Here is a 24902-nt window from a genome sequence, read left to right as displayed (position 1 = left end):
ATATAGTTTAAGGACCTGAAAATGGGTTATTCCTATTTTTTTGTAAATAGATATGCGAATCAAGGAACGCGTGTTAGCGTAAAATGCCTATTTCATGTTAGGTCATCAGGTTTAATTTTGAATTTTTCCTAAATTTCTATAAATATAATTGTTTTCAATTCGATTTAATGAAATTTGATGGGTTCAAAAAAAATCTCACTACTAGTATAACCACCATTTGGATACATAAAAATAAATTAATATATATATAAAAGATCGCTGCACCATCCACTATACGCAGCATGCGATACCCAGAATAGCATAACAGCGGTCTAAACCTACATGAAAAACTCCGGACTAAGGAAAATCTAGTGTCAAGAAGACATCCAGATATTGGCTGCAACAATTCAAATAAACTTTAGACATCTCTTATAGTTGTGGAATGACTACATAATCCACTTACCTACACAATAGGGTGGCCCTTAAGACAGCCAAGAGAATGTTGTTCCCTCTACAAACCTAAGAGGCACCGAAGATGATAATTATCGGGCACCTACGCAATAGGGTTACCCTTGGGACGACCAAGGAGATTTTGTCCCTTCTACAAACCTAAGAAGTACCAGAGATAATAATTACCAAGGGTTCAAACCATTGGATCACCCTCAGAACGGCTGAGAGGTACAACTCCATTCCATGGGGCATACATCAGGCAGTCCGAACCCACAGATGACCTTCAGGACAGTTGAGAAGACCTACTCCCAGTCAGATGCGGAGTAGACCAGAACCAAAGGGCATGAAAGCTAGAGTCATGCACCATGACCAGTAATGTTCAGGCTAGGGCATTACCAAACCACCAACGAGCGAGCACCTCCATCGGTGGACATTATCCTTATTGCTTTTCGAACAATGAGTGTAATATCTCGTGTTTTTCTATCATGGTTTTTTTGTGTTTTCGACTTACTTTCGGATTGTTATGGTAGTTTTAGCAAGTGTTACACTTTGATTGAGTATTGATTGTATCTTGTATGTGTCATATGTGTCGTGTGAGTGTACCATGACAATTTGATTTGTTTCCGGATTATTATCGATAATGTGTTCGTGTGCCTTCTAAATCTGTCATGATTTAGTAAAACGTGCATATCTCCCAATTGCACCGTCGGATCGGGGCCCTATTTGGATATGTTGTTCCTAAGATGGTTTGCTAAATCATGTGCGGTTTGATCGGGTTTTTGCTAAGGCGCGATGAAGGGCGCGTTGGGTCCAACGCGCCTCGCATCGCACAGGCAGATTCTTTTTTTTCACGAGCTGCAGTGGGGCAACGCACCTCCCATAGTGCCCCTTTGTCAGAATTGCTGCTTTGGCCAATAAATAGACCTCTTATTCAACCTAAAACTCTTTCTTTGTTTTTTTAAAACCGTGGCCGACCTTTTTAACATAAACACTCTGATTTACTCATTTCCTCTCTATTTCTCTCTCGTTTTGGATCTCGGTAAGCATTTGTTCATTCTTTTCATAGTTTAATCTTTAGTTTATCATTTCACTTGATTATTGATTCGTTGGTTCCTCATATTTCAGTATTGTGGGTGTTGTGACTCGTTCCTTTTCTGGAAATCTTTTTCTTTAGATTCAAGTGGTAAGTTTCCTCGATTTCGTTTTGTTGTCTCATGCCGAATCTTGTATTGTTAGCTTTAATCGTTACCTTGGTTTGCTTTTTTTTTTTGCGATGCTTTGTTTACTATTTTGCCATGTGGTTTAGATCTGAATATTCATGTTAGGACTAATCTAGCATGTATGTATATGTTTGTTCAAAATTGTGATTGTTGGGTATCGCTTAAACGCTTAGGTTGCTTCGATTTCGATTGTTCTATTTTATATTATTGAGGGCTGTTTTAGCATGATTGTAATGATTGTAAATGCATGTCCTAGGGCTGAGTGATACCATGGAATTGATGTTTAGTTTATTCAATCGATTGATAAATATATTGTTGGATTGTTGGCTTGTTGGCTTAAAATGCTTAAGTATACTTTGGTTTGGTTTGCTTGTTGTTTAGCACCATAGTTGTTGCCCATACACAGTTTTGGGGCTGTTTGTAGTGTCTTTGGCATGTTGGTATTGTTTAGGTTTGTTTGGCAATCGTTTCATATTGATTGTGTTTAAGTTGGCAATGTTGTGCCATATTTATTTTGTTAGATAGATTCTTATTTCAGATCTGAGTTGGTTGATTCAAATGTGTATTTAAATCCTTGCTGGACCCAAAAAAGTGTTTTGACACGTTTGTGTCTACTTTGGATGGATTGGCCAATTATGTTCAGGTTTTAAGCGTGTTGTATAAGCGAATTGTGTAGTTGTTAAGCTATATTGAGTTCCATGGTTTTCAAATGAGTAATAATTTGATTTAAAGGTTCCAGATTTATACTTTGGTTTACTTTGGTTCTTTAGGTCGGATTAGACTTGGGTCGCCTGACATGTGAGGTTAGCTTATGGCTGTGTTAACTCGGCTAACCCACTACTTTGGATTTTCACTTGGTTTTAGAGATTAAACTAAGTTATACAAGCTTTCCGAATTTTGTTTTAAAGCGGGAACTCAATTAAACTTAACTTATTATTTGACTTTTGTATTATTTTGGCTATGGATCGTATACGTTTAATTTTTATACTTTGAATTATGGGCTGAGGTACTAATCCTATGTGTTGTCTAGTATTCTTAGAGTTAGGGGTTGATTTGATTTTAACCTATGCTTTGTTTCTAGACCCGTCGTCTGTTCGTGCTTCAAAATCGGGGCAGGTTTAATTGCTTGCCAGGTTTTCATATGGATTTGCAAGCAGTGAGTTTATATTGCTATTTACCGCTTTATTAAGTAAATTGTTTATTTTATCATATAAGGATTTTCGAACTGGTTTTCAAATCATTATGGATCTGGATTGGAACGAGCTACTCGATGGGCATCATTGAGACTGTGTGTACCGGTTATCAGCAGATTATTATCCGACCTACTTTGGGATCAGCATAGATACGTCTCGCCTACTTTAGGATTCGGCGAGGATTTGTCCCCGTCAACTTTGTGAATTGATGTTTCTTCGGCACATCCATTTTGGGATCGATTCAGGACTTATTCCATAATGTTATATATATATATATATATATATATATATATATATATATATATATATATATATATATGAAACAGTTTTATTATTTTAAAGGCTTTTCACTTAATAAATATGAATAGTCGTATGAACTCATCTCAGTATATCTGACCCCATTGTTTAACTATTTTCAGGTTTACAGTTTTTACTGAGTAGTGGATCTCCATTTTAATTGATTCCTCGAAGGTTTACTTTTTGTTTTAAATAAAGATGTTAAACTTATTTAAAACTCTTAAACCACAATAGCACTACTTATGTCTTTATTATTTTAGACGTTATTGTCAAATTGGACTGACTGTTTGTTTTATGCATGATGGCATGTTATTTCTTTGAATTTAAAGTATTTATATAATTAAGCATGTCTATGGAGTCTCAAATTTGTGCCGAGCATTTTATTTATATATTGTTATATAAACTGCTAGACTTAGATTAGAGTCTCGATTTACCCTAAGCGATGGTTTTTTTTGCAGATTTTGTATGTGTGTATGTATATCCGCGAGGCTAGCTATGGGTTTCGGGACTACCATACTCATACCCTAGCGCCGGTCACGATCTCTGAATTTGGGTCATGACAAAGTTGGTATTAGAGTTTTGGTTATGAAAACCAAGCGCTATTGCATGTTATGTGGTTTTTTTTTTTGGCATGATAAGTTGATGTTGTGTTATAGGAACCAATGTGGAATTAGGATTCTTGTCTTGTCTTTTGAAACGACATCTTTTGATTTTAAAACTTTCTTCCTTCACCTATAGGAATGTTATGCATCGGTTTTATATTTAACCGATGCTTACATTGGTATGATTATTTTTTACACTTAGGTGATTACTTGTTGGCTTTTATCCCTTGATGATTTTGATTATAATTTGATTTCTTTCGCCTTGATTGGTGAGTCCAGTTTGGTTTTGGCCGTGTTTGTTGGTTGCTAAATATGTTGGCACATATGAGGATACGTTAGGCGTTGGCCTTGATTTGCAGGTTTTGTATGTTTGTATGTTTATCCGTGAGGCTAGCTACGGGTTTCGGTGCTACCATACCCATGCCCTAGCGCAAGTCACGATCTCTGAATTTGGGTCATGACAGCGAGTTAATTATTTAAAAAGAATTGACCTACTTTGTCAATTCTTGTTTTATCCACCCTATACGGGTTTATCTTATTCGAACGGCAATTTTGCAAGTATGTCTGACGGCTCGACATGTTTCCGACAACTCTGGCGTCCTCGACATATCCACTATTTTCCGGCGAGTTGCAAGATTATATTAACAAATTTAAATGTTGCAACTAATTTTAATTTTTAGATTATTAGATCTATGAATTTTTTAATTTTACACTCATTTGTCTAGGTCTATTTTTAAATTTAATATTTATCGAGTTTGTTGGTTGACCCTTAGTAGCTCAAAAGCCGTCAAAATATTGTTGTAATAGCTAGCGCAATTGGTAAACTCGCAACTTTTATAATTAAATTGGCTAATAATCATCCATGACCCCTGACTTTTAGGAGTCCGATTATAAATCCAATGATGTTTGAAAATGATCACAAAACCCCATAATTTTTGTGTTGGCGCTCACAAAACCCCCCTCGGACTAAAAAATTGGCAATTTTTGAAAAATGGTGACGTGACAGCGACTTATTGATGTCAGACCCAACAAAATTCTGATCCCATGTCAGCCAATATCAAGTGTCAGGTGACACCTCATCACAAACCTAAAAACACCCAAAATACCTCCAAAATTCAAATAAAAAAAAGGCTAATAGACTGAAAAAAAACCTTGACCTTTGTTTTAGTGACGTAGTAATTTTTTCAATTATACCCTATTTCGGATTTTTGGTTTTCAATTGCACCCTGAATTAGAAAATTTAAATGATTTTATTATTATAAGAATTAAAATATATATAACAAATATATTTAGAAATTATTTTATACTTTTTTCCATTTGGACAAATTTAAACAAATCCTTAAACTTAAAAAAGTTTCAAATAAATACTAGATAAAACATAATTATAATTAATCATTGATTTTAATACATCCCATTCCGCTTTCATCGGACCCGCCATCACTAGACCCGTCGACTCAATTTCGCTCGTCAACCACCATCGTCCGAACTATCTGCCACAACATTCCACCGAAAACCCCCAAATAAATATTTTTTTTTAATTTTTTTTAATTTCGACCGGGACTCCTCCTCTACCGAGGAGTAATAGTTCCTCGGAAGAGGAGGAGCAGCTGCTCGCCTGAGGAGCAGATCTGCTCTTTCGTTGGAGAAGATGCTCCTCGGCTGAGGAGCATATCAGCTTAACGAAGGAGCAGATCTGTTCCAACGAAGGAGGAGCAGCAATTAAAAAAAATACTTTTTTATTAATGAATTTAATTTTCTTTATTTTATAAAGAAGATGGCTATTTTGTATAATTTATAACATTAATTTTTTTTTAGATTTTTTAATAAATATGAAGGACCTGTTTTAAATATTATCCAAATAAAAAGAGTTTAATTTGATGCATCAGGGTGCACTTGAAACCAAAAATCCGAAATAGGGTATAATGGAAAAAATTGCTACATCGGGGTGAAATTGAAAACTAAAACAAAGATCAGGGTTTTTTTTAAGCCCATTAGCCTAACAAAATCAAACTAACCCAATCTAATTAACTTAACCCTATTAAATCGAACCAAACCACCCTAACCCACCAACCATTATTCGGCAGTCACCACCACCCGCCACTTTTCGGCCACCACCTGTCGCCGCCTAAACGCCGTAATTTTTTCCGGCCGTTCTTCAGATCTGTTCTTCGTTGAAGAACAGACATGGATCTCTTCTTCAACGAAGAACAGATCCATTGAACAGATCAACCATTTAGGCAAAAAGGAAACCAACCGCTGCTAATTAAGAAATAAAATTCAAAAAGTCCACGAAGTCATAAGTTAACATCAAATATATTTGCAGGTGTACCATGCGTATGAAAATAAAAATGAAACTCATAACAGTTGTTTAAGTTTTGAATGCTTAACCTTGATTAAATGGCATTATTAATTTATTTCATTTAGCAATCGATAATTTGAAAGTTATGGTATAGCTATATAAACAAATATTTTGACAGGCCAAGTTCAAGGCAATAGCAGCAGCTCTAATGGCAATATTTTTCTTTTTAACAACTCCAATTGGGATATGAATAACAAAAGTGTACAATGAGAATAGCCTAACTGTCCTGATAGTTGAAGGAGTTTTTATTCAGCAGCAGTTGGAATTTTAGTGTACATGGTTTTCGTAAATTTTCTTGCTGCTGATTTTTTTGCTTCTTTTTTGTGAATATTCGTTGAAGAATAGATCTGAAGAACGGTCGGAAAAAATTCCGGCTGCTTAGGCGGCGGCGGGCGGCGGCGGGTGGTGGCCGGAGAGTGGAGGGTGGTAGTGGGTAGGTTAGGGTGGTTTGGTTCGATTTAATAGGGTTGGGTTTAATTTTTTTTTTAATTTAAATTTTGGGAGTATTTTGGGTATTTTTAGGTTTGTGATGAGGTGTCACCTGACACTTGACATGGTCTGACATGGGGTCAGATTTTTGTTGGGTCGACATCAGTAATTCGCCGCCACGTCACAATTTTTTTCAAAAATCGCCGATTTTTTGACCTCAGGTGGTTTTATGAGCACCACCACAAAGATCAGAGGGTTTTGTGATCGTTTTTAAACATTAGAGAGTTTTTTAATCGGATCCCTAAAAGTCAAGGTCGTAGGAGATTATTAGCCAATCAAATTATCAGAACGGTTCTACAAAAGAATAATTTAAAAATGTATTTTAAATTATAAATAATATCCGCAAAGGTAATAGTAAATTTACATATACTAAAAAAACAAAATTAATAATGTAAATAAAAATGAAAGGGTCCCATTTAAGAGTTGATTAGATGCAAATTGGATCCTCTAGTTAACACTGTAAAGGAGCCTGCCTCATAAAACTTTTCACTTGAAATTAGAATATGAAAAAAAAAAAGAGAAAATATTGCACTTTATAAATATACTATATTTGTCACTAAATGTGTTTTCAACACTTCCATCACTCCATAACTCACTCCCTCTCTCTCATTCTTTGGTCTCTCCATAAATATGTATTTGTCACTAAATGTTGTCTGCAAATAATGCTGCTGCTGATGCTTCTTCTTCTTTGAAGTTCACTTCTCCATTACTACTCTTTTAATTTGCTCAACACTTCATAGGCATGTTTCAGCTTTACTTTTACACATTAATTATTTGATGTTTTTTTTCTTTCTATAAATGCTTTTACCATTTCTGTTTTAGAAAATTAACTTTTTCTCAATTACCCTTTTGGTTTTTCTTTATCAAGAAAAGCAGACTTTTTATAAATTTCGATTACGATCTTTACATGTATTTAACCTGTATTTGACCGTTAATTTAAATTCTCGCACAAGCGCTCTCCTCCTCAGTTCTATAAGAAAAATGAGTTTCATATTTAGCAGCCAGTTTAGTTGGTTAACAGAAAATGTGTTTTTGTTTCTGCAGATCCCACAAAATCTTTTTTAATCATTACTCTTTTTCTGCTTTAACCTTTTTATGTTATTATATATGCTCAAAATCTAATTTAAAGTTTTTCCTAAATTTTTAGTGATTATGTAAAATAGTAAAATACATCCAATCCCACTTCCAATATGGTATTTGAATTTATTTTTTTTCTAAAATAATTTTAATATAATAGAGAGAAAAAAATACATAATATCAGCATTAAATTTGGTGCAGGGCAATAGAAGGTTGAAAATAAAAAAATAGGAAGCCAAAAAGAATAAGAGAAAGCAATGATGGTGATGAGAAGAAGGTTGGCTTGTTGCACTTTGGACAGAGAAATTAGCATCGACTTTGATGAGCAAGACAGTAAGACTTTAACAACTCAGTTTTTGTCATTTTTATCTTTTCTATTTTTAATCAATTTGAAATACCTTTTTATGCATAATTTTATAAATTTATGATTAAAAAACAAAGGAATTTTTTCCTTATTTTCTTACAATTTTTATGGCTTAAAAATTATTAGTCCTCATTTTTTTAAAATATTTTATATATTATGCGAGTAAAGCACTTAATTATTAAAAGGCATCGTCGTCGTTAGTTATGGGGTAGGTAGGAAATTTGGTTGGGGAAAATTGTGAGGAAACTCCAATATATCGATTAAGGCGGAATTGTATCTCCGACTAATTTTAATCAGAACGGACGCACAACTCTACCTGTAAATGGTTCCGCCAGTGATGGATTTAATTTTTTTTTATAAAATGCGCAAGATTGTACTAAAAGACCGTAAGACGGGTAAAATTGACAAAATATAATTTTTAAGGAGGGAAGTGCTATAAATAGGCGAAAAACTATAGTACTAAATTACTCCCTATATTTATATTTTTCAAATATTCAAAATAATAAGGTGGACATTTGCCCACCATAAATCTTTATAGGTCCGCCATTAATTTATTTAATTGCATTTCATACCTTTAAAAGTTAATCTAATTCGTGATCGATTACTCTTATAATTACTACAAAAGTGTACAAAGTCAAAACAAAATTGGTTATTTGAATCGAATTAATAAATTTGAATAAAAAATTATATATATCTTTTTAAAAATATAATTTCTAATTCAATTTGTTAGAAAACATTAATGTAATTCTCTATAAATTGAATCATCAATTTAGCTTTTTCATAGAAAAAACATCATTAAAAATAAATTCAATTCAATTTTAAAAAACAAAATATTAAAAATTTAGTTTGATTCAATAACTCAATCCACACTTCCAAATACTGGCATTTTAGTATGCAATTTTTTAAATCAAAGTTTGAGTTTCCAACTTTGTGTTGTTATGCGTGACACACCAATGCAGCACATGGAAATGATCCATTAAAACATTAAACTATAGAGTAGGAATTTAGAGTTGATTAATTAAATTTGTTCACAATTTTCTTGACAAACATGCCAAATGGGAATTTATTTTTTATTTCCTTCAATTCAATATTTATTTATGTTGTTGATGTAGAAAGAACATGGCAGACCATGAAAGGTGTGTTAAGAGGACCCCATGGTTTTACTATTTGGCCTGTGATCTTCATTCTATTTATTTTTCTGTCCAAGCCATTTATGACAACTTAAGAAGAGTAATACCCCTTCTGGCACTTACTCTGCCTCATACATAACACCAATTTTTCAAAATTAATTTCTTTGACTATTTCTTTTTTGGCCTAATGTTAAAAAAAAGCGAAATGTTTGTCAAAAATTCCCGTTTTATCTAAACCTTTAAAACGTCATGATAATGTCTAAAATCATATTATGATGTTTTAAAAATGCTCCCCCGTAAAAAGTATGCGGATGTATTGCTGACGTGGACTTTTAAGGTTTGGATAGAACAGAGTTCGCTATACGTTTGGCCTTTTTCTGACTTTTGCTTAATATTTTGTATATAGACTTAATTGCATAAAAAATCACCAACTTTCGCGCGTTTTTAGTATTTAACATAATCTTTTTTTCTTGGCATTAAAAATCACCAACTTTCATTTTTTGGCATATTTGTCCACGGGATGTGAAACGGCGCCGTTTTGAATGTAAAATGGCGCCGTTTTGCGCTTAATTTTTCAAAGAAAACGGTATGTGAACGAATATGCCAAAAAATGAAAATTGATGATTTTTTATGCCAAGAAAAAAAGATTATGTTAAATACCAAAAACACGCGAAAGTTGGTGATTTTTGGTGCAATTAAGCCTTTTATATATGCCAAATAGATTTCAGTCACCGTCAACATCTGCGTCATCACATTCCTTTTCGAGTTGGAATATTTTTGAAACGAAATAATACAATATTGGCTATTATAGAGATATTTTAAAAGTTTAGACATAACGAAAAATTTCTCTAAAAAAGTTTGGCTTTTTTAAATCGTTAAGCCTTTTGTTTTGTTTAGTGTATGAAAATTCATATAATTAAAAGCCTGCAATAATTTGATTTTCTTATGACAAAAACAATGGATTTCAATTACTTATGCTATATTTTGTATTGTATTTTATCTTTTAACTGTAAAATTAAAATGTACAGCACCAAATCTACTATTGAGAAAATGTAATGTCAGGGTACCAAAGCTGTTAAGATTTGGGGTGGTTAGGTGGTAGGTCTGAAGGCTGAAAATGTATGGGTTATTATTGAACTTTGGACCTTTCTATGAGCATATGAGTTGCACATTGTCGATGAATATTCTATGAGTAAGGTAGGGGTGTACAAAATGGTTCTTCAGTTCCTTTTGGAAGTAAAAATATCAAAACCAATCTTTTAAAAAAAAACTTAAAACCGAACTAAATTTTGGAATTAAAAGAGTTGGTTCGGTTTTTGGTTATTACTCTAACATAAAAATAATTAAATTTTATAATGTTAGACATAAAAATACAAATTAAATATAAAAAAACATAAAATGTTGAATTTAAAAGTCAAATTGTAATTTATTATACAATTTAACATTTAAATACATAAAAAGCTAGTTTTATATTTTTTTTGAAGTAATTATATTTTCCATAAATTATAATATTTTTATGTAATTTGCTTTTTTTTTCCGGTTCTCTAATAGTTAAAACCGAACTGAAACTGAACTTACAAAAAAAAATTATAATTTACAAACCGAACATCGACCCATTTCAGATTTTTTGATTAATTCGGTTCGGTGCACACCCTAAGTAAGAGAAGAAATGGGATATATGACCCACCTATACTATATAAAATAATTTAATCTTTTTGAACTTTGTTCCTTTTTAAATAGATTAAAGAAGCAATTATTAAGAAAAACAAAAGTTGATTGTGAGATATCCATATACATAATAAGTTTGAGCATGTGGGCATATATATGTCCACTATATTTTGTGGGTACATTTTCTTTTCCTTAGTTGTAACTCATTATGCAAATACCCATTTTGTCTCATTCAAAATATCAGTTTCTTAGAAATTTCTCTTTTTATTTAATCCACAGGAAACTTCTGTTATTTGTTTTTGGTATTTATTACTTTCTTGATGACACTTGGAAAAGAAAATATTTCATTTCATCAAAATTTGATTCATGTAAACCCAAGACATAAATGATTTGGTAAGGCGCTCTTTTAGTTTAAATAGGGTTGCGGGTTCGAACCGTATTCATATATACAACCGTTTAAAATTTGGGGTCAGAGTTTTACCTTTCGCAAGAGACCTACCCGGTTCGAGTGGGGATTAGTCCGAATGTAGAAGGTTTAAAGGTGCCGTTTTATAGTTAGAAGCCGTTCAGGATATCTCATGATTAGATCAAAAATTTGATTGATGTAGAACATGTAACACTAATTTTTGTAGCTGAAATCCTTGACTTAAGAAGTTAAGGGAGAAATGGAAAATAGTTTATAATATATGGTGCTATGCATTTGCATGTGAAAACATCTAATATTTCTATAATAAAAACAAATTTGACAGAAGACTTATACAAGTGATTCGTTTTGGGATATGGTTTATAGATCTTGGGTATCAATTCATTATAGTTAATTTGTTTGACTTTGTCTATACCAAAAACAATTTACTTTTAGTTTAGGATCTCAGGACCAGTGTTCTAGCAAAAGAGAGACAGTTAGAACTAGAGTTGTCTTAAAAAATATGAACAATTTACTTTCACCTTAAATGGTTGTTTTCCTTCTTAATTTTGAATCCAATTTGATATTTTAATTTCATTTTACTGAACTCTTTACAGAAAGATATTCAGCTATCCAATACATTAAAGTAAGGATAAAACGGTAAATTTTCAAAATTTAGAGGAACAATAGTAAATTTAAGGTAACATGAGGGGATGATAGTATCTTGCATCAGTGTCACTATGGGTGATTGATTTTGGGAGTATTCTAACTATTGCATTTTGGTGACCAAACTTTAATTCGTTTCAATTGATTGCTAAACTTTAAATTACCCGGGAAAAAATGCATACATGGCAGCCAGATTTTCCTTTATTTAACCAAAAAACTCCTTGTTAAATTGAAATCATACATAAGTGATAAATTTTTAGAAACATACAATCAAAAATGATTGCCACGTCAGCTTTTTGGCCGGAAAACCTCCATTGAAACGAAACAAAAGTTCAGTAACCAAAACAAAACGAATCAAAGTTCGGTCACCAAAATACAATAAAGCGCTAGTTTGGGTACCCTCGGGATCAATTACCCTCGTCGCTTTAGTCTACTATTTCAAAGCATTACATATTCCTTTCAATTTCTTGTTGTATAGTATTTCATTAACTAACTATTTGACACAATCATATGATTAACAGGAGTTAGGACATACAATGGGCTAGAGAGTTGCATTATAAACAATAAATCTTATGAAGTTGAAAGTGGGACAGGGACAAGCCATGGATGTATGAGTGACTCATTTGATGTTGATGATGACTTGAGTTGTTCTTCTAGTAAAGATGGTTTTGGATCATTTTCCTCTAAGTGGATGGGCACTAAAAGTAGCTCAGATGATTGGGATCTCTCTGAAAGTCCTCAACATTTTTATATGAAAGCAAAGCCAGCTTATGCAATTCACTCCTCTGATTTTGAAACAATCAAAGAAAAATTTGCTAAGCTGTTGCTGGGGGAGGATGTAACGGGCGGGCGTAACGGCCTCTCTACTGCATTAGCTTTATCTAATGCCATAGCAAATCTTGCAGGTAATCTTTATTACAAATAAGTATTGCCTTTATATTACTGGCTACGTTATCAAGTATAATCTGAAATTTTTGATCCTTTGTCATAAGATAACATGAGTCTAATTCAATGGACATACCAATGTGTGTTAGAGATAATAAAACCGTAGTTAAAATCTGGACTTTTGGAGTGACTGATTATTTGATAATGATATAGAGTCTCGATGATCGAGAAGTTTAGAGTTTGATGCATTTATGATCGAAAGGTCTATAGTTTGATGCTCTATGATCGAAAGGTATAGAGTTTATTAGTTCACTTTATGTTTGTAGGATTTTTTAGTTCGCTTAGTGTTTGAAGGATTGTTTAGTTTGCTTAATGTTTTCCAACTAGCTCTAAAGATTCTTGAAATGAATTTGCAGCTTCGGTTTTTGGAGAGCTATGGAAATTAGAGCCACTGCCTGAAGAAAACAAGAACAAATGGCGAAAAGAAATGGATTGGCTGCTCTCTCCTACCAACTATATGGTCGAATTAGTACCGACAAAGCAAAGTGGTGCAAATGGCCGTACATTAGAGGTATTCTTTGTTGTTTTGATGTAGTAGAAAGAGTAAAGCAGTGGATTTTGTTCAGTTCTGTAGGATTTAACTTTGATATCAACGCAGATAATGACTCCGAAAGCTCGTGCAGACATTCATGTAAATCTTCCAGCACTTCAGAAGCTGGACTCTATGCTTATTGTAGGTGATCTCTTGCATTCTTAATTTCCGACTTATTAAGTAATGCCTCATTGATAGGGAATTAGACGGTTTTCCTAAATATTACCGGATAGAAACTTATTCTGATTCAATTAATTTGTTTTATTAATGCGCCATTCGTATTTGGATGATGCAGGAGACGCTTGATTCTATGGTGAATACCGAGTTTTGGTACTCGGAAATAGGCAGTCGAGCAGAAGGAAGGAACAAAAGTAGGAATCAAAGCAAGCGGTGGTGGCTTCCATTGCCACAAGTGCCAACAACTGGTCTTTCTGATTCAGAAAAAAAGAAATTACTGCACAAAAGTAAAGTGGTTTATCAAGTCTTCAAGGCTTCTAAATCCATTAACCAGAGTGTTTTGCTCGAAATGCCCGTACCCGCCATTATCAGAGACGCTTTGCCTAAAGTAAGAACCCTTCAGAATTATAATTTCCCATATAATGTAAGGGAACTTCATTTTATCCATTTTTCTGCATTTCAGAAATGTATAACTTTCAAAAATGTTTTGTAATTAAGCGTTTCGATTAACATCCATGTATTCGTTGTGTTTGTTATAACTAGTTGGTGTTCATTTTTACAGTCTGGAAGAGAAAACCTTGGTGAGGAACTATACAAGATATTAAGTATAGACTCAAAGACAGCTGAGGATATGCTCAATTCTCTCCGCTTGAAATCCGAAAACAATGCAGTTGAGGTCATTAACAAACTAGAAGCAGCTATTTTTGCTTGGAAAGAGAAGATTGCTACACAAATTAGCGGTAAATCGCCTGTTAGAACATCATGGTCCTTTGTTAAGGATCAAATGTCAGAGTTTGACAAGACAGATTCAATGCTAGACAGAGCAGAAACCCTTCTTCAGCAACTCAAAGCCAGATATCAAAACCTTCCTCAAACATTTTTTGAGGCTACAAAAATCCAATATGGCAAGGTGAGCTTAACTAGTAGGGGTGTGCATTCATTTTGAATCAAACTGGAAAAGTTTTACGATATCAAACCGAATTGAATCATATCAAATTTGTCGGTTATCGGGTTTATTCTGTTTTTGAGCACCCCTAAACTTAAGGAGCTTTGTTATACTATAATTATGTTTCTTGAGCTACAAGAAATTTTGGAATAACCTAGCTTCTACATTTCCATAATAGGATGTCGGTCATTCGATTCTAGAAGCGTATTCTCGAGTTCTTGGAAACTTGGCATTCAGCATATTGTGCAGGATAGGAGAAATTCTGCAAGAAGATGCTTCAAGCAATCCCAATTCTCCGGCAGCAGCCTGTTGCTTCCCAGGAACTATGGAAACTCCAGTTCATGTCATTCAGACACGACACTCACTCGTGGATCAGATGAACGATGCAGATGGAAAATACCGCGAATCTAATGCGAGTAATAATTCTGATATGGCATTCTCTTACAGTACTGAAGCCAAAATAAGCTCATCAGTAACTGCAACACCAAGTCGAAGCCGAGTATGGTGCATTGGTAGAGAAGCTTGTATAAGTGTTTCTCCTAGTAGTTCACCCTAAATTTCAGTGCTTATATAGATGATGTTATGGTATATGATAAATGAGATGAGATTAATTTTTTGCTTGCCTAATTAATATAGTAATAGAACACAATAAACAATTTCCACCACTTCCAATACATCTCTATTTATAGAAAATTCCATATAAAAAAATAGAGTTAATCTTGCTCCAATTTTTTTTTTTTTACAAACTATATACCTAACTTGAAAAAATTGTTTTCATCATGTTTATTTTTACTAGGGTTAATTCTATAAAAAATCATGTGTTACACCTTCAAATTAGAACATTATATATTCAAACATTTATAACAAACATCACAAAATCCATTTAATATATGTTATGTTTCGAGACAAAAAATTTAACTTACCATATAGCCGTAACATTCAAACTATCTCACATCAAACACTTATACATAACTTTATACAATAACTCTTAGTACAAAAGTTTTGATATCTATCTTATACACATAAACACTTCAAAATATATGCACGTGCAATGAATTCTCCATTGGCCCACCTGAAACCTCTATCAAATGCAAATGTTGACTCAATGCAACTCTTTGTATCCTGAAAAAAAATAACGCAGAGGGGTGAGCCTGCAACTCAATAAGCAAATAGATATATGCATACTAAATATACACATTCATAAGCATTTCAAGTTACTAATATATAACTCAAGCAATGATCCATTCAACATAAACAATAACCATAACAAATGTAGTAGTCCAATGTTCAATTCAAAGCAAACATATTCTCACATTTCCAATCAACATCAAGTTTATAGAAGGATATTCAATCATGCGCATAATTCTCATGTTGGCCCAAATCGCCATATAGGCAACCAACATACGTTATTGGCCCAAATCGCCCTTTAGGAAACCAATAACTCAATCTCAAGTCGTTGGCCCGAATCGCCATTTTGGCAACCAACGACTATCTCAATTCTCATTGAATATCCAAACATAAGCATGACATGATTCTCAAACCAAAACATGACTCGCACAAACAATTCAACCATAATTCACAAGCGTATTTACGTCTCAAATCAATACACACTTGCAATTGCAAATAAACGTATATACCAAGTATAACACTATCTATTCACTTACTCAATTCACCGAGTCTCAAACCCGTGAAGTTCCAGGCTTGTTCGTCGTATTACCTTCTGGTCTATAAGTACATATTCACATATACGATCTCAATTCATTCACAAAGTAAAACTATTTTGATAATTTACATAAAGAAATAAACTAGCAACCATAACCCCTTTTTCTAGGCAGATTATGTGCAATGACTTCAAATAGGTACTACTCCTAACTCAAACATCATTTATATAAAATATTTATATGAGTCATGTACATTGGAGTCTAGTTTCACTTCCAATTGGAAGAACATCAATTGGATTAGTATAAATCAGATTATGCACATTACAACACCACTAGGTTAAACTGTCTAGACAGATTATACAATTAAATATTTCTTCCTTATTCACAATCCAAATGACAGAATTAGTCTTTTGTCAAAACTAAATAGTTTTAGGTAACATCCTAATTAAGCCACAGAAACAAGAATGGCATCATTTGGACATGTATAACTCATTTTATCAATTTTACAAGTAGCTAATGTTGCAGCCATAGTTCTACAAAGTAGGCAGAACATATACCCTATCTTGCAATTAATCCACACATCAATATAAACACAATTTGACAAAACCCTTAGGTGAAGTTATATTTATATGAGTCTAGAAAATATACCAAAAAGAACCAACTCAATTAGATCTCTAAACAATGAGATATTCATATTTTGGTGACACTCTATCAGGCTGTATAGGCAGACAGAGCAACAAAATGGTATGGACTATTAGGCTATCAAAACGATTTCCAATGATGACACACAAAGCATAACAATTGTATTATACTGGTTATAGTTTCCATATAATCAAGAATCAATCAATTTGGAGTTGTAGAACTCGGTTTATGATATAAACAACAAAGATACAATTTTCGGATATGTGCAGATTACTTCCAAAAAGATGATGAACTCTAACCTAATCAACTAAAACACTTAAATTACTTACCAAATTTCTCCTTTTCTTGATCCAAATTTTAATTTAAGGTGTAGTTGATCTTATTGCTGAAGCTAGGGTTAGGTGTTTATGGTTTCTTCTCTCTTCTCTCTTTTCCTTTTTGATAAGTGAAGAAGAGATTGGCAAGAGGTGTTATTTAACTTATAGTTAGGGTTTATTCATGCTAAAATAAGATTGGGTTTATGGAATCATTCATAAATACTAATATCTCATCTAATCCTTGAAATATTTTATATGTTCAATTCTAACCTCAAACTTAATTTCATTTCGAACCACTCAAATCAACCTAAATAACCGACGTACTTTCATTCCAATTTAGTTCTGATATATTTGTTGGTCGTTATACTACCTATTATACATTTTGAATAGTTATAGCATTAATCAAACCCCCGTCATTTTCATTTAATTAACATCAATCATTACTTTAAATGCTCACGTAAATGCAAATGAACGACGCTTACTCTTGACCTTCGAAATGCATGAATGTATGAGCATGACTATATGCAAGTTAAATGTGGGTGTTACATCATGACCTTTATACCTAATTTTATTTTAAACACAACTTTTAAAAGTTAGTAAATAAAATCACGACTTTTCATTATAACACTCCAACTTAGGGACCCCTATCACTAAACCCCCTCAATTTTAAAATCTGCTGCTAAACTCCCTAAACTTTACTTAATGATCAACTAAACCCCTTTTGTCCAAAAAAACGGTCCCTACCTTCATTTTTTCTTAAAATGCCAAAATATCGTTTATACAAATATAAAAAACCACACCAACTCAATCTAATGAAAATTAAAGTCTCCACCCAATATAAACCATTTACCCTAACCAATCAAACCTAAAATCGATAACTACCCACCTCTGCGACTTCTGGTCAAAATAAATTCCGACCAAAAAATCAAATAATTTTTTTATTATTTTTATTACAGCAGACGAACGGGTCATCCCGTTTGTCTTCTTCGGTTAAAAAAATTATTTTTTTTGAAAAATAAATAATTATTTATTTAATTATTTAAGATGTAAAAAACTTATTTTAATTATTTATTTAATTTTTGGACGGATTTTTTCCGGCGACGGACGGTGGCAGTGGCCGGAAAAAAGGTGGCGGCGATAGGTGGTGGTTTCTGGTTGAATAGTTTGATTTAGTTATTTAGGTTTGATTTGCTTGGATGAGTGACTTGAGATTTGATTTGATTGGATGAGTGACTTTAGATTTGGTTGGTTATATGGGTGATTTTAAGTTTGTGGGTTTGACAACCCGGACCGGACTGAAAGTCCACTGTATTACGACTTGATATTTTTTATTAACAAGTTTTTGGCGCCGCTGCTTGGGTATGAGAGTGCTTTATGATTGATTGAAATTAGTTGAAACTCGGTCGAGTTAGCATATATTTTTCTATTTTCACCTTTCTTATGTTATTTGGTGTTTTCATGGTTTACACTCGGTTTTGGTGTTTGTAAGTGCGCAGGAAATTGGAGCTTTATTGGTTTACCTTCAAATATTCTTTTTGATGGCAATTATGGTCGGAAAAGAGTAATGGTATGGAATCAAAGTTATTTTCCGTACCAAAATATTAAGTACAATTGTGATATTTGTGGAAATTTTAGTCATACCAGAGATGAATGTCTCGAACTCTATCTGGAGTGGAATGAGCGTATTAACTATGTGGGTGATCAATGGCAAGCTAGTGACCCTTGTTCCGACATGGATGATCCGGGGTGGCACAACCCTCCGAACTATGGTTGGAACAATAATTGGGAGAACTTCAATGAGAACTTGAACTTCAATTCAAGTTATCACCTACATCAAAACCAATGGGACCTCAATTCCAATTTTGGCAAGGAACCACAACAATCACATGAATTTCAGCAAAATAGAATGTTTGATGAGGGGAGTAAGCTTGACAAATTGCTAGAGAAGTTTGATAAGAGAAGAACCAAGCCGCCATTATCCATCGCCTCGAGACTAAAATTTCATAATTGGCACTTGCACTCCAAGAGTTTCCCAAGGCTAGTGAGAAGGTTGTGATTGATATAGAGGAGCCTTATGTGAGATCACCTCCACCTCCTCCTTATGTACCAAAAGTTTCTTTTCCGAGTCGACTCAAGAAGGTGCCGAACAACCAAAGGGGATTACTAGCTGAAATTGAAGCTACTCCAACACAACATGCTACAGCCATAGATTTGAAAGATGATGGTGCGTTAGTAGAACATCCTCTCATAAAGGTTCACATAGAGATCGAAAAAGAAAAGTGTTAGGATGGTGAACTTGAAGCTCCTATTCCCACCCATCTATAACATCCACAAGCTTTAATGTCAAAAGGGGAGTGGAATTTGGTATTACGGTACTCTACGAGGAAATCTACGAATCCCTTTGATTATAAAGATCCATTCTTAGAGGGGTTTGATTTCGAGTATGACGAAAATAATACCAAGTATATAAAGATGCTTCATACTCCTCATGTTCATTATTTTAGAGTACAAGCATATTTCATATCATATGAGCTTTATTTGAAGGAGCCAACAAGACAAAAGAGGGAGAAGATGCTACCAAGACGGCTTCCACATGCTAGGTTGTATTTTTAACAACCTTACGCGAAGTTTCTAGCTTTGGACTCTAACTAAAGCGCACTCGGGAGGCATTCCCGGGAGGTTTGATTTTAATTCTAGTCTTTTTACTTGTTTTTAGTTTAGTTAATTTCAATATTTTATTTGTTATTTTTAAATTTTGTTGTTTGATCTTATGACGGGTGTGTGTGATTTGTGTTGTGTAGGGAAAGGAAAAAAATTTGATTCTTCTCAAATATGGGTGTCTCGATCGAAACATTCATTTAAAGAGTGTGTCTGGATCAAGACAGGAGGAAAAAATGGACAGTAGCTTTTGCAAGGGTGTGTCTCGATCGAGACACATCAAACTCAGGTGTCTCGATCAAGACAATCATTAAAGTGGGAGAGAATTTTTGATTCAAATATAAGCACAAGGATGGATGAGGTGGCACGATCCTAGCTATTCCATAGAAATACAAAGACATGGATTGATAAAGTGGCAACATCTTAGGCTTTCAATTTGAATTAAGAATCATATCCATAAAAGTCTACCTACCACTTCATATTCTCCATCAAACTTTGCAATTTTTAGCAAAAACAAAAGCTTCTTATCTCTCCTCCAAGAAAATTCGGCCACCACCTTACAACCACCAAACTCCAAACAAATACATTTCCACGCACCCTTTTTGCCAATCTCAACGTGGTATTGATGCGGCGAGGCGAGCGGAATTTCCTACGGCGGATGGGCCGATGGAGCAACCTAACCGAAGGCCGGCAAAGGAAAGCGTGAGGAGGAAAGGAAAGGAAAAGGTGGGAAAATCTTCCTAATCTAAGCAAGTTCCTGAGGCCTCCGAACCCGAGCAAGGGGGCCCAATGGTCAGCTTTTGACCATTGTTTTTAATGAATTGAAGGAGCAAAATCGCCGGGTTTGGGAAGACAAAAAAGAGATGCTAGAGCAGATGGAAGAAAGTCAAAGGAGGGGAATGACAAGGATTGAATACAAGAAAGGCTGGTTGAAAGCCAAAATGGACAAGCAAATGGGAAATTTTCAGGACTATGTCAATGGTTCGGGGATAACTTGGATCGATACGCTACTTCTATCACCCGCAACCCCGGACTTTGACTAGCGAGATTTACACTTTCTAACTCTCTCATACAATTTCTTGTTTTATTTTATATTTCTATGCTTTACGGACTAAGCTAGAAATAACGTGAGGAGGGTTGTGAAATTGTATCTCGTGTGTTGTTTTACTTTGTTATCGCTTTATGTCATTTATGTTTTGTTTAGTTTATGTTAGAATGTTTTGAGTCACCTCTTGCACTAAATATTTGGCTTTAGTTTGTGGAAAGCATGATTAGTGACTTTGGTGTACTTGTGAAAATTTGTCAACCAATGGTATTCCCGATCAATAAATTTATCGAATGTGTTTTCTAGTTGTTTCAGTCAAATGTTGATGCTTGCCTAATGAAATACAATTTGTATGACATGCTTTAATGAGATTAGGGTGAATTCAATTAGTGGTGGTTGTGATTTTGGCATTTTCTTAGTTACTTAATGGGGATGCATGATATGTGCTTTAAATTGCAAAAATTTATGTCATTTTGAATTTTTGGGCATGATTGGCATGTCTTCATAGGAGCTAAGTATTTGGTATGACACCACTTTTATTTGAGCGTTTGTTTGAGCCTAATTGTTTTTTGTGAGTGTTGTTTGCATGCTAATTTCCTAAAACTTGCTTGGTGTCCGTTCGAGACTATATGGTTGAGTGTCAATATCTAAATGGGTATGGCATTAGGACTACCCCATTTTAAATTGACCACTTAAAAGCCTACTCTTTACCCTTAGATTACACCCTTTGAGCCTTCGCCAATTTTTATTAAGTTAACACACTTTCACACATGTTATCCCTCAACATTTTACCTCTTTAAAACACCTCAAATTTGACTTGATTAACTCGAAAAAAAAAAAGAAAGAATTTGATGTTAGCTTGATGAAAAAGAAAATAAATGTGAACAAGTGCTCTAAAGAGAAAATTTTGCCTTGAGAAAAATAAATAGAAAAGCAAAAAACAGAAAGAATAAAGAAAGAAAAGAAAAGGAAAATATGACTAAAGGCATTGAAAAATAAATGAAAAGTTCACAAGTATGGAAAATCCGAGCTAGATCGAGTATAGTAATGCTTTGCAAGTTAGTTTTCCAAGTTAAATTTTAGCCAATTATCCAATTTACCTACCCTCAACCCCTAGCCAAGCTACAACCCTTTTACAATTCCATATGATAGTTGTTGATTGCCGAACTAAGTAGTGGAGTTCGGGACTAAGACCAAACTTGTATTTTGAGCTTTATTGAATATCTGAAACAGTTGTGTGTTGGAGTGAGATATTGTGAGACCAATTGCTTTTGCTTGATGCTTATGAACAATATGCCATGATTTGCCATTTTTTTGAACCAATGTGTGCATGTCCCGTAGATAATGCTAGCTTCGAGATTCATTTCCACGATGCCATATTGATCTATGTCATTACAATTGCATTTATCATTTGTTTGCACCGCTTTTGGTTGTTATTGTTAGTTGGATGCATTTGTAGGTTTATTGATTGGGATTTCATTTGTTGGTATATGTTCATAATTGCCAAGGTTGTTAGCTATGCGTTGATAGTGAGATTCATTTCTTACTTGGGGGACAAGAAAAGGTTAAGTGTGAGGAGGTTTGATAGGAGTAAAATACTCCTTTTTACTTGAGTCGTTTCATTACGCTTTCATGTCATTTTTCGTGCATTTTGAGGTGAATTGAGTACCTTATTATATTTTTGGTCTTTTCAGGGTATTGAAGTGTTTTGGAGCATTTTTGGTCAAAGAAAGGGAGAGAATAGTCAAAGAAGCAAAGGAGCGAAGTCTTCGGAGAGAATCAAGCATGTCTCGATCGAGACATACACTTAAAGAAATGTCCCGATTGAGACAAGAAGGAAATTTTGTGCAGTAGCTTTTGGAGGAGTTTGTCTTGATCGAGACACACCCTTAAATGATTGTCTCGATCGAGACAAGGGTTAAACATTGGGCTCAGATTTTGAATTTTGAAGACACAAGACTTGAGACCCACTTCTTATTTGGCCAAACACTCATGTAATAGGATGTTTTTATTTCCTTTTTGGATTTTATCTCAATTTTTAGGGTATGTCTCATCAGTGTAGGAGACATCAATTTTTAGTGTAGTTGTAATTCCTTTTGCTCTCACTTTTATGTGGGAATCTTTATTGTTCTAAGTGTTTTTGATATAATTTCCAGATTTTGGGATTTACACCCACTTTAATGCAAGCTTTTATGATTGAATCTTCATTATGTTGTTTATGTTAGTGCTCTACTTACTATTTAAGGTAATCTCTCTTACTTTTAATATGTTTATTAATTGTTATTTTGTGATTAATACTAGAATAGTTATGGATTGCTAAACCCTTTATTTGGGGGCTGTTAATGAAAGCATGTTAGTTGATTAGGGATTAGGATTGTGCTTTAACTTATGGTTTGTTGTGGTTATGTGTTCTTGAGGCCTAGGTTAATGTGATCTATTAACCTAGGATTATAGTCTAATTTATTAGGCAAGGGTCATTTAATCAGACGGATTTGATTAACCTTGAGCCTAGGACCTAATCACGCGAGGGCGGTTTAGGAATTAGGTGATCCTTAAAGTTTGCTTGCTTAATTGTAATTTATTGGCTTAGTCGACATCTAATTACGCTAGGGCAATTTAGATGTCGATTGGTTAATTTATTGCAATTTTCCTAGTTCTTCACTCGAGAGAGCGGAATTTAGGATTTTAGAATAGCTTGACATAAATTCGGCGCCTCTTAGCAATCCCGACTCCTAGGATACTAGTGGCCCAAGTTAGCAACCCTTGAACGTTGTTACCTCTAGTCTTAATCCAATTTTAGTTAATTGTTTGTTTGATTAGTTAATTATTAGATTTTAGCCTTTGTTTACTTTAGTTGCTTATATTTAATTGTGACCCAAAACTCGTGATACTTGTGTGCTAAACGAATTGAGTGACAACTAAACTCATTCTCATCATAACTCTACTTTCCTCGTGGGTTCGACAATCCGGACTTAAAGTCCACTATATTACGAATTGGTATTTTTTATCAATAATTACTTGGGGGAAGAATTATATTTCAAGGCACAATTTCATATTATGGTTTGGCTTAATAGGTAGACTAAAAACCAAGAACAAGTTAAAAGTATGGGGAGTGGCTGAAGATAACCTGTGTTATGTGCACAAATCATGTTGAAATTGGTGATCATTGCTTATTTTGACTGCATTTTTGCATCTGAAGTTTGGAGGAAGATGATTCCTATTTTCAGACTTAACCAAAGAATTGAATCTTAGAGAAGATTAATCAGCTAGTATTGTAGGAAAGCCTCTGGTAGGAGCATCTATGCCAGAAGAGTTACTCTAACGTCTACAATTTACTTCTTGTGGAATGCCAGAAACAGAAAAGCCTTCAGTCAGGATAACTCTCTTCCTGATACTATTGTGAAAAGAATTAGATGCATCTTATTAGATAAATTCAATACTTACAGTAACAGTAATACTTTGAATGATGTGATAAGTACAATTCAACAGCTATAAGTGTGAGTGTAGGTGGTTTTGTCTACAGCTGTCTGTGGTTGTCTAGGATGGCCTTGCTAGTTTGTTCGGTTGTGTCTATGATCAGATTATTCATTTGGCTTTTGTAACAGGAGTAATTTGATTGTGTTTCTGGTTGTGTGAGTAGCAGTTTATCCTAAAGACTTTTGTACCAGGGGTGTGGCTGCTTGGTTGGTTTGAGGTTTTAGAGCATCCTGTAGATTATTTTATCAGGGTGTTTTCTTTGTTTCTTTTGGTAGGTTTGGAGCTCTTTCTGAGGCTTTTGTAATAGGAATTATGCTGCTTTTATTTTGGTTGCCCTGAGGCTTTTGTAACAGGTTATTCCTGCTTTCTTTGGTTGTAATTTCGTCGATGTCCATCAATAGAGATTTTTGGTTGTTTTCCACCCAAAAAAAGTATTTAGCGATTTCGCTCATTTTTAGTTACACGCTCCAGATTCTGTTCACAGAAAGATTACAAGTGTATCAAAAAAATTAAAGGACTATAAATTTGAAATATTTATCTAAAATAAAGTGAAATAAAACTAATAATAGTGGAATTTTAAAATGGGGTTAGCCAATTGAAAACAT

At 33.9% G+C, this 24902-nt stretch overlaps 1 protein-coding gene across 1 annotated transcript; it reads left to right on the top strand.

Moving 5' to 3' along the window:
- Positions 1-7098: 7098 nt before the first annotated feature.
- Positions 7099-15124, top strand: LOC126680614 (rop guanine nucleotide exchange factor 14). The gene is made up of 8 exons (XM_050375762.2): positions 7099-7329; positions 7868-7999; positions 12419-12802; positions 13199-13353; positions 13441-13515; positions 13670-13939; positions 14114-14461; positions 14676-15124. Exons 2-8 carry the CDS (start codon positions 7924-7926, stop codon positions 15051-15053), a joined length of 1686 nt encoding a protein of 561 aa, XP_050231719.1. The 5' UTR covers positions 7099-7329; positions 7868-7923; the 3' UTR covers positions 15054-15124.
- Positions 15125-24902: the final 9778 nt, after the last annotated feature.

The sequence above is a fragment of the Mercurialis annua genome, linkage group LG5 (genome assembly GCF_937616625.2).
Source record: "Mercurialis annua linkage group LG5, ddMerAnnu1.2, whole genome shotgun sequence".
In the NCBI taxonomy this organism is placed as follows: Eukaryota; Viridiplantae; Streptophyta; class Magnoliopsida; order Malpighiales; family Euphorbiaceae; genus Mercurialis; species Mercurialis annua.
The sequence above is the reverse complement of the archived record's forward strand: the minus strand, read 5'-3'. Positions and strand labels throughout refer to the sequence as shown.

Excerpts from the sequence above, each read along its gene's own strand:
- LOC126680614 (XM_050375762.2), top strand. The coding sequence starts at position 7,924 with ATGATGGTGATGAGAAGAAGGTTGGCTTGTTGCACTTTGGACAGAGAA. Across the intron at positions 8,000-12,418 it reads CGACTTTGATGAGCAAGACA|GAGTTAGGACATACAATGGG; the intron begins GTAAGACTTTAA and ends TATGATTAACAG. Across the intron at positions 12,803-13,198 it reads TGCCATAGCAAATCTTGCAG|CTTCGGTTTTTGGAGAGCTA; the intron begins GTAATCTTTATT and ends ATGAATTTGCAG.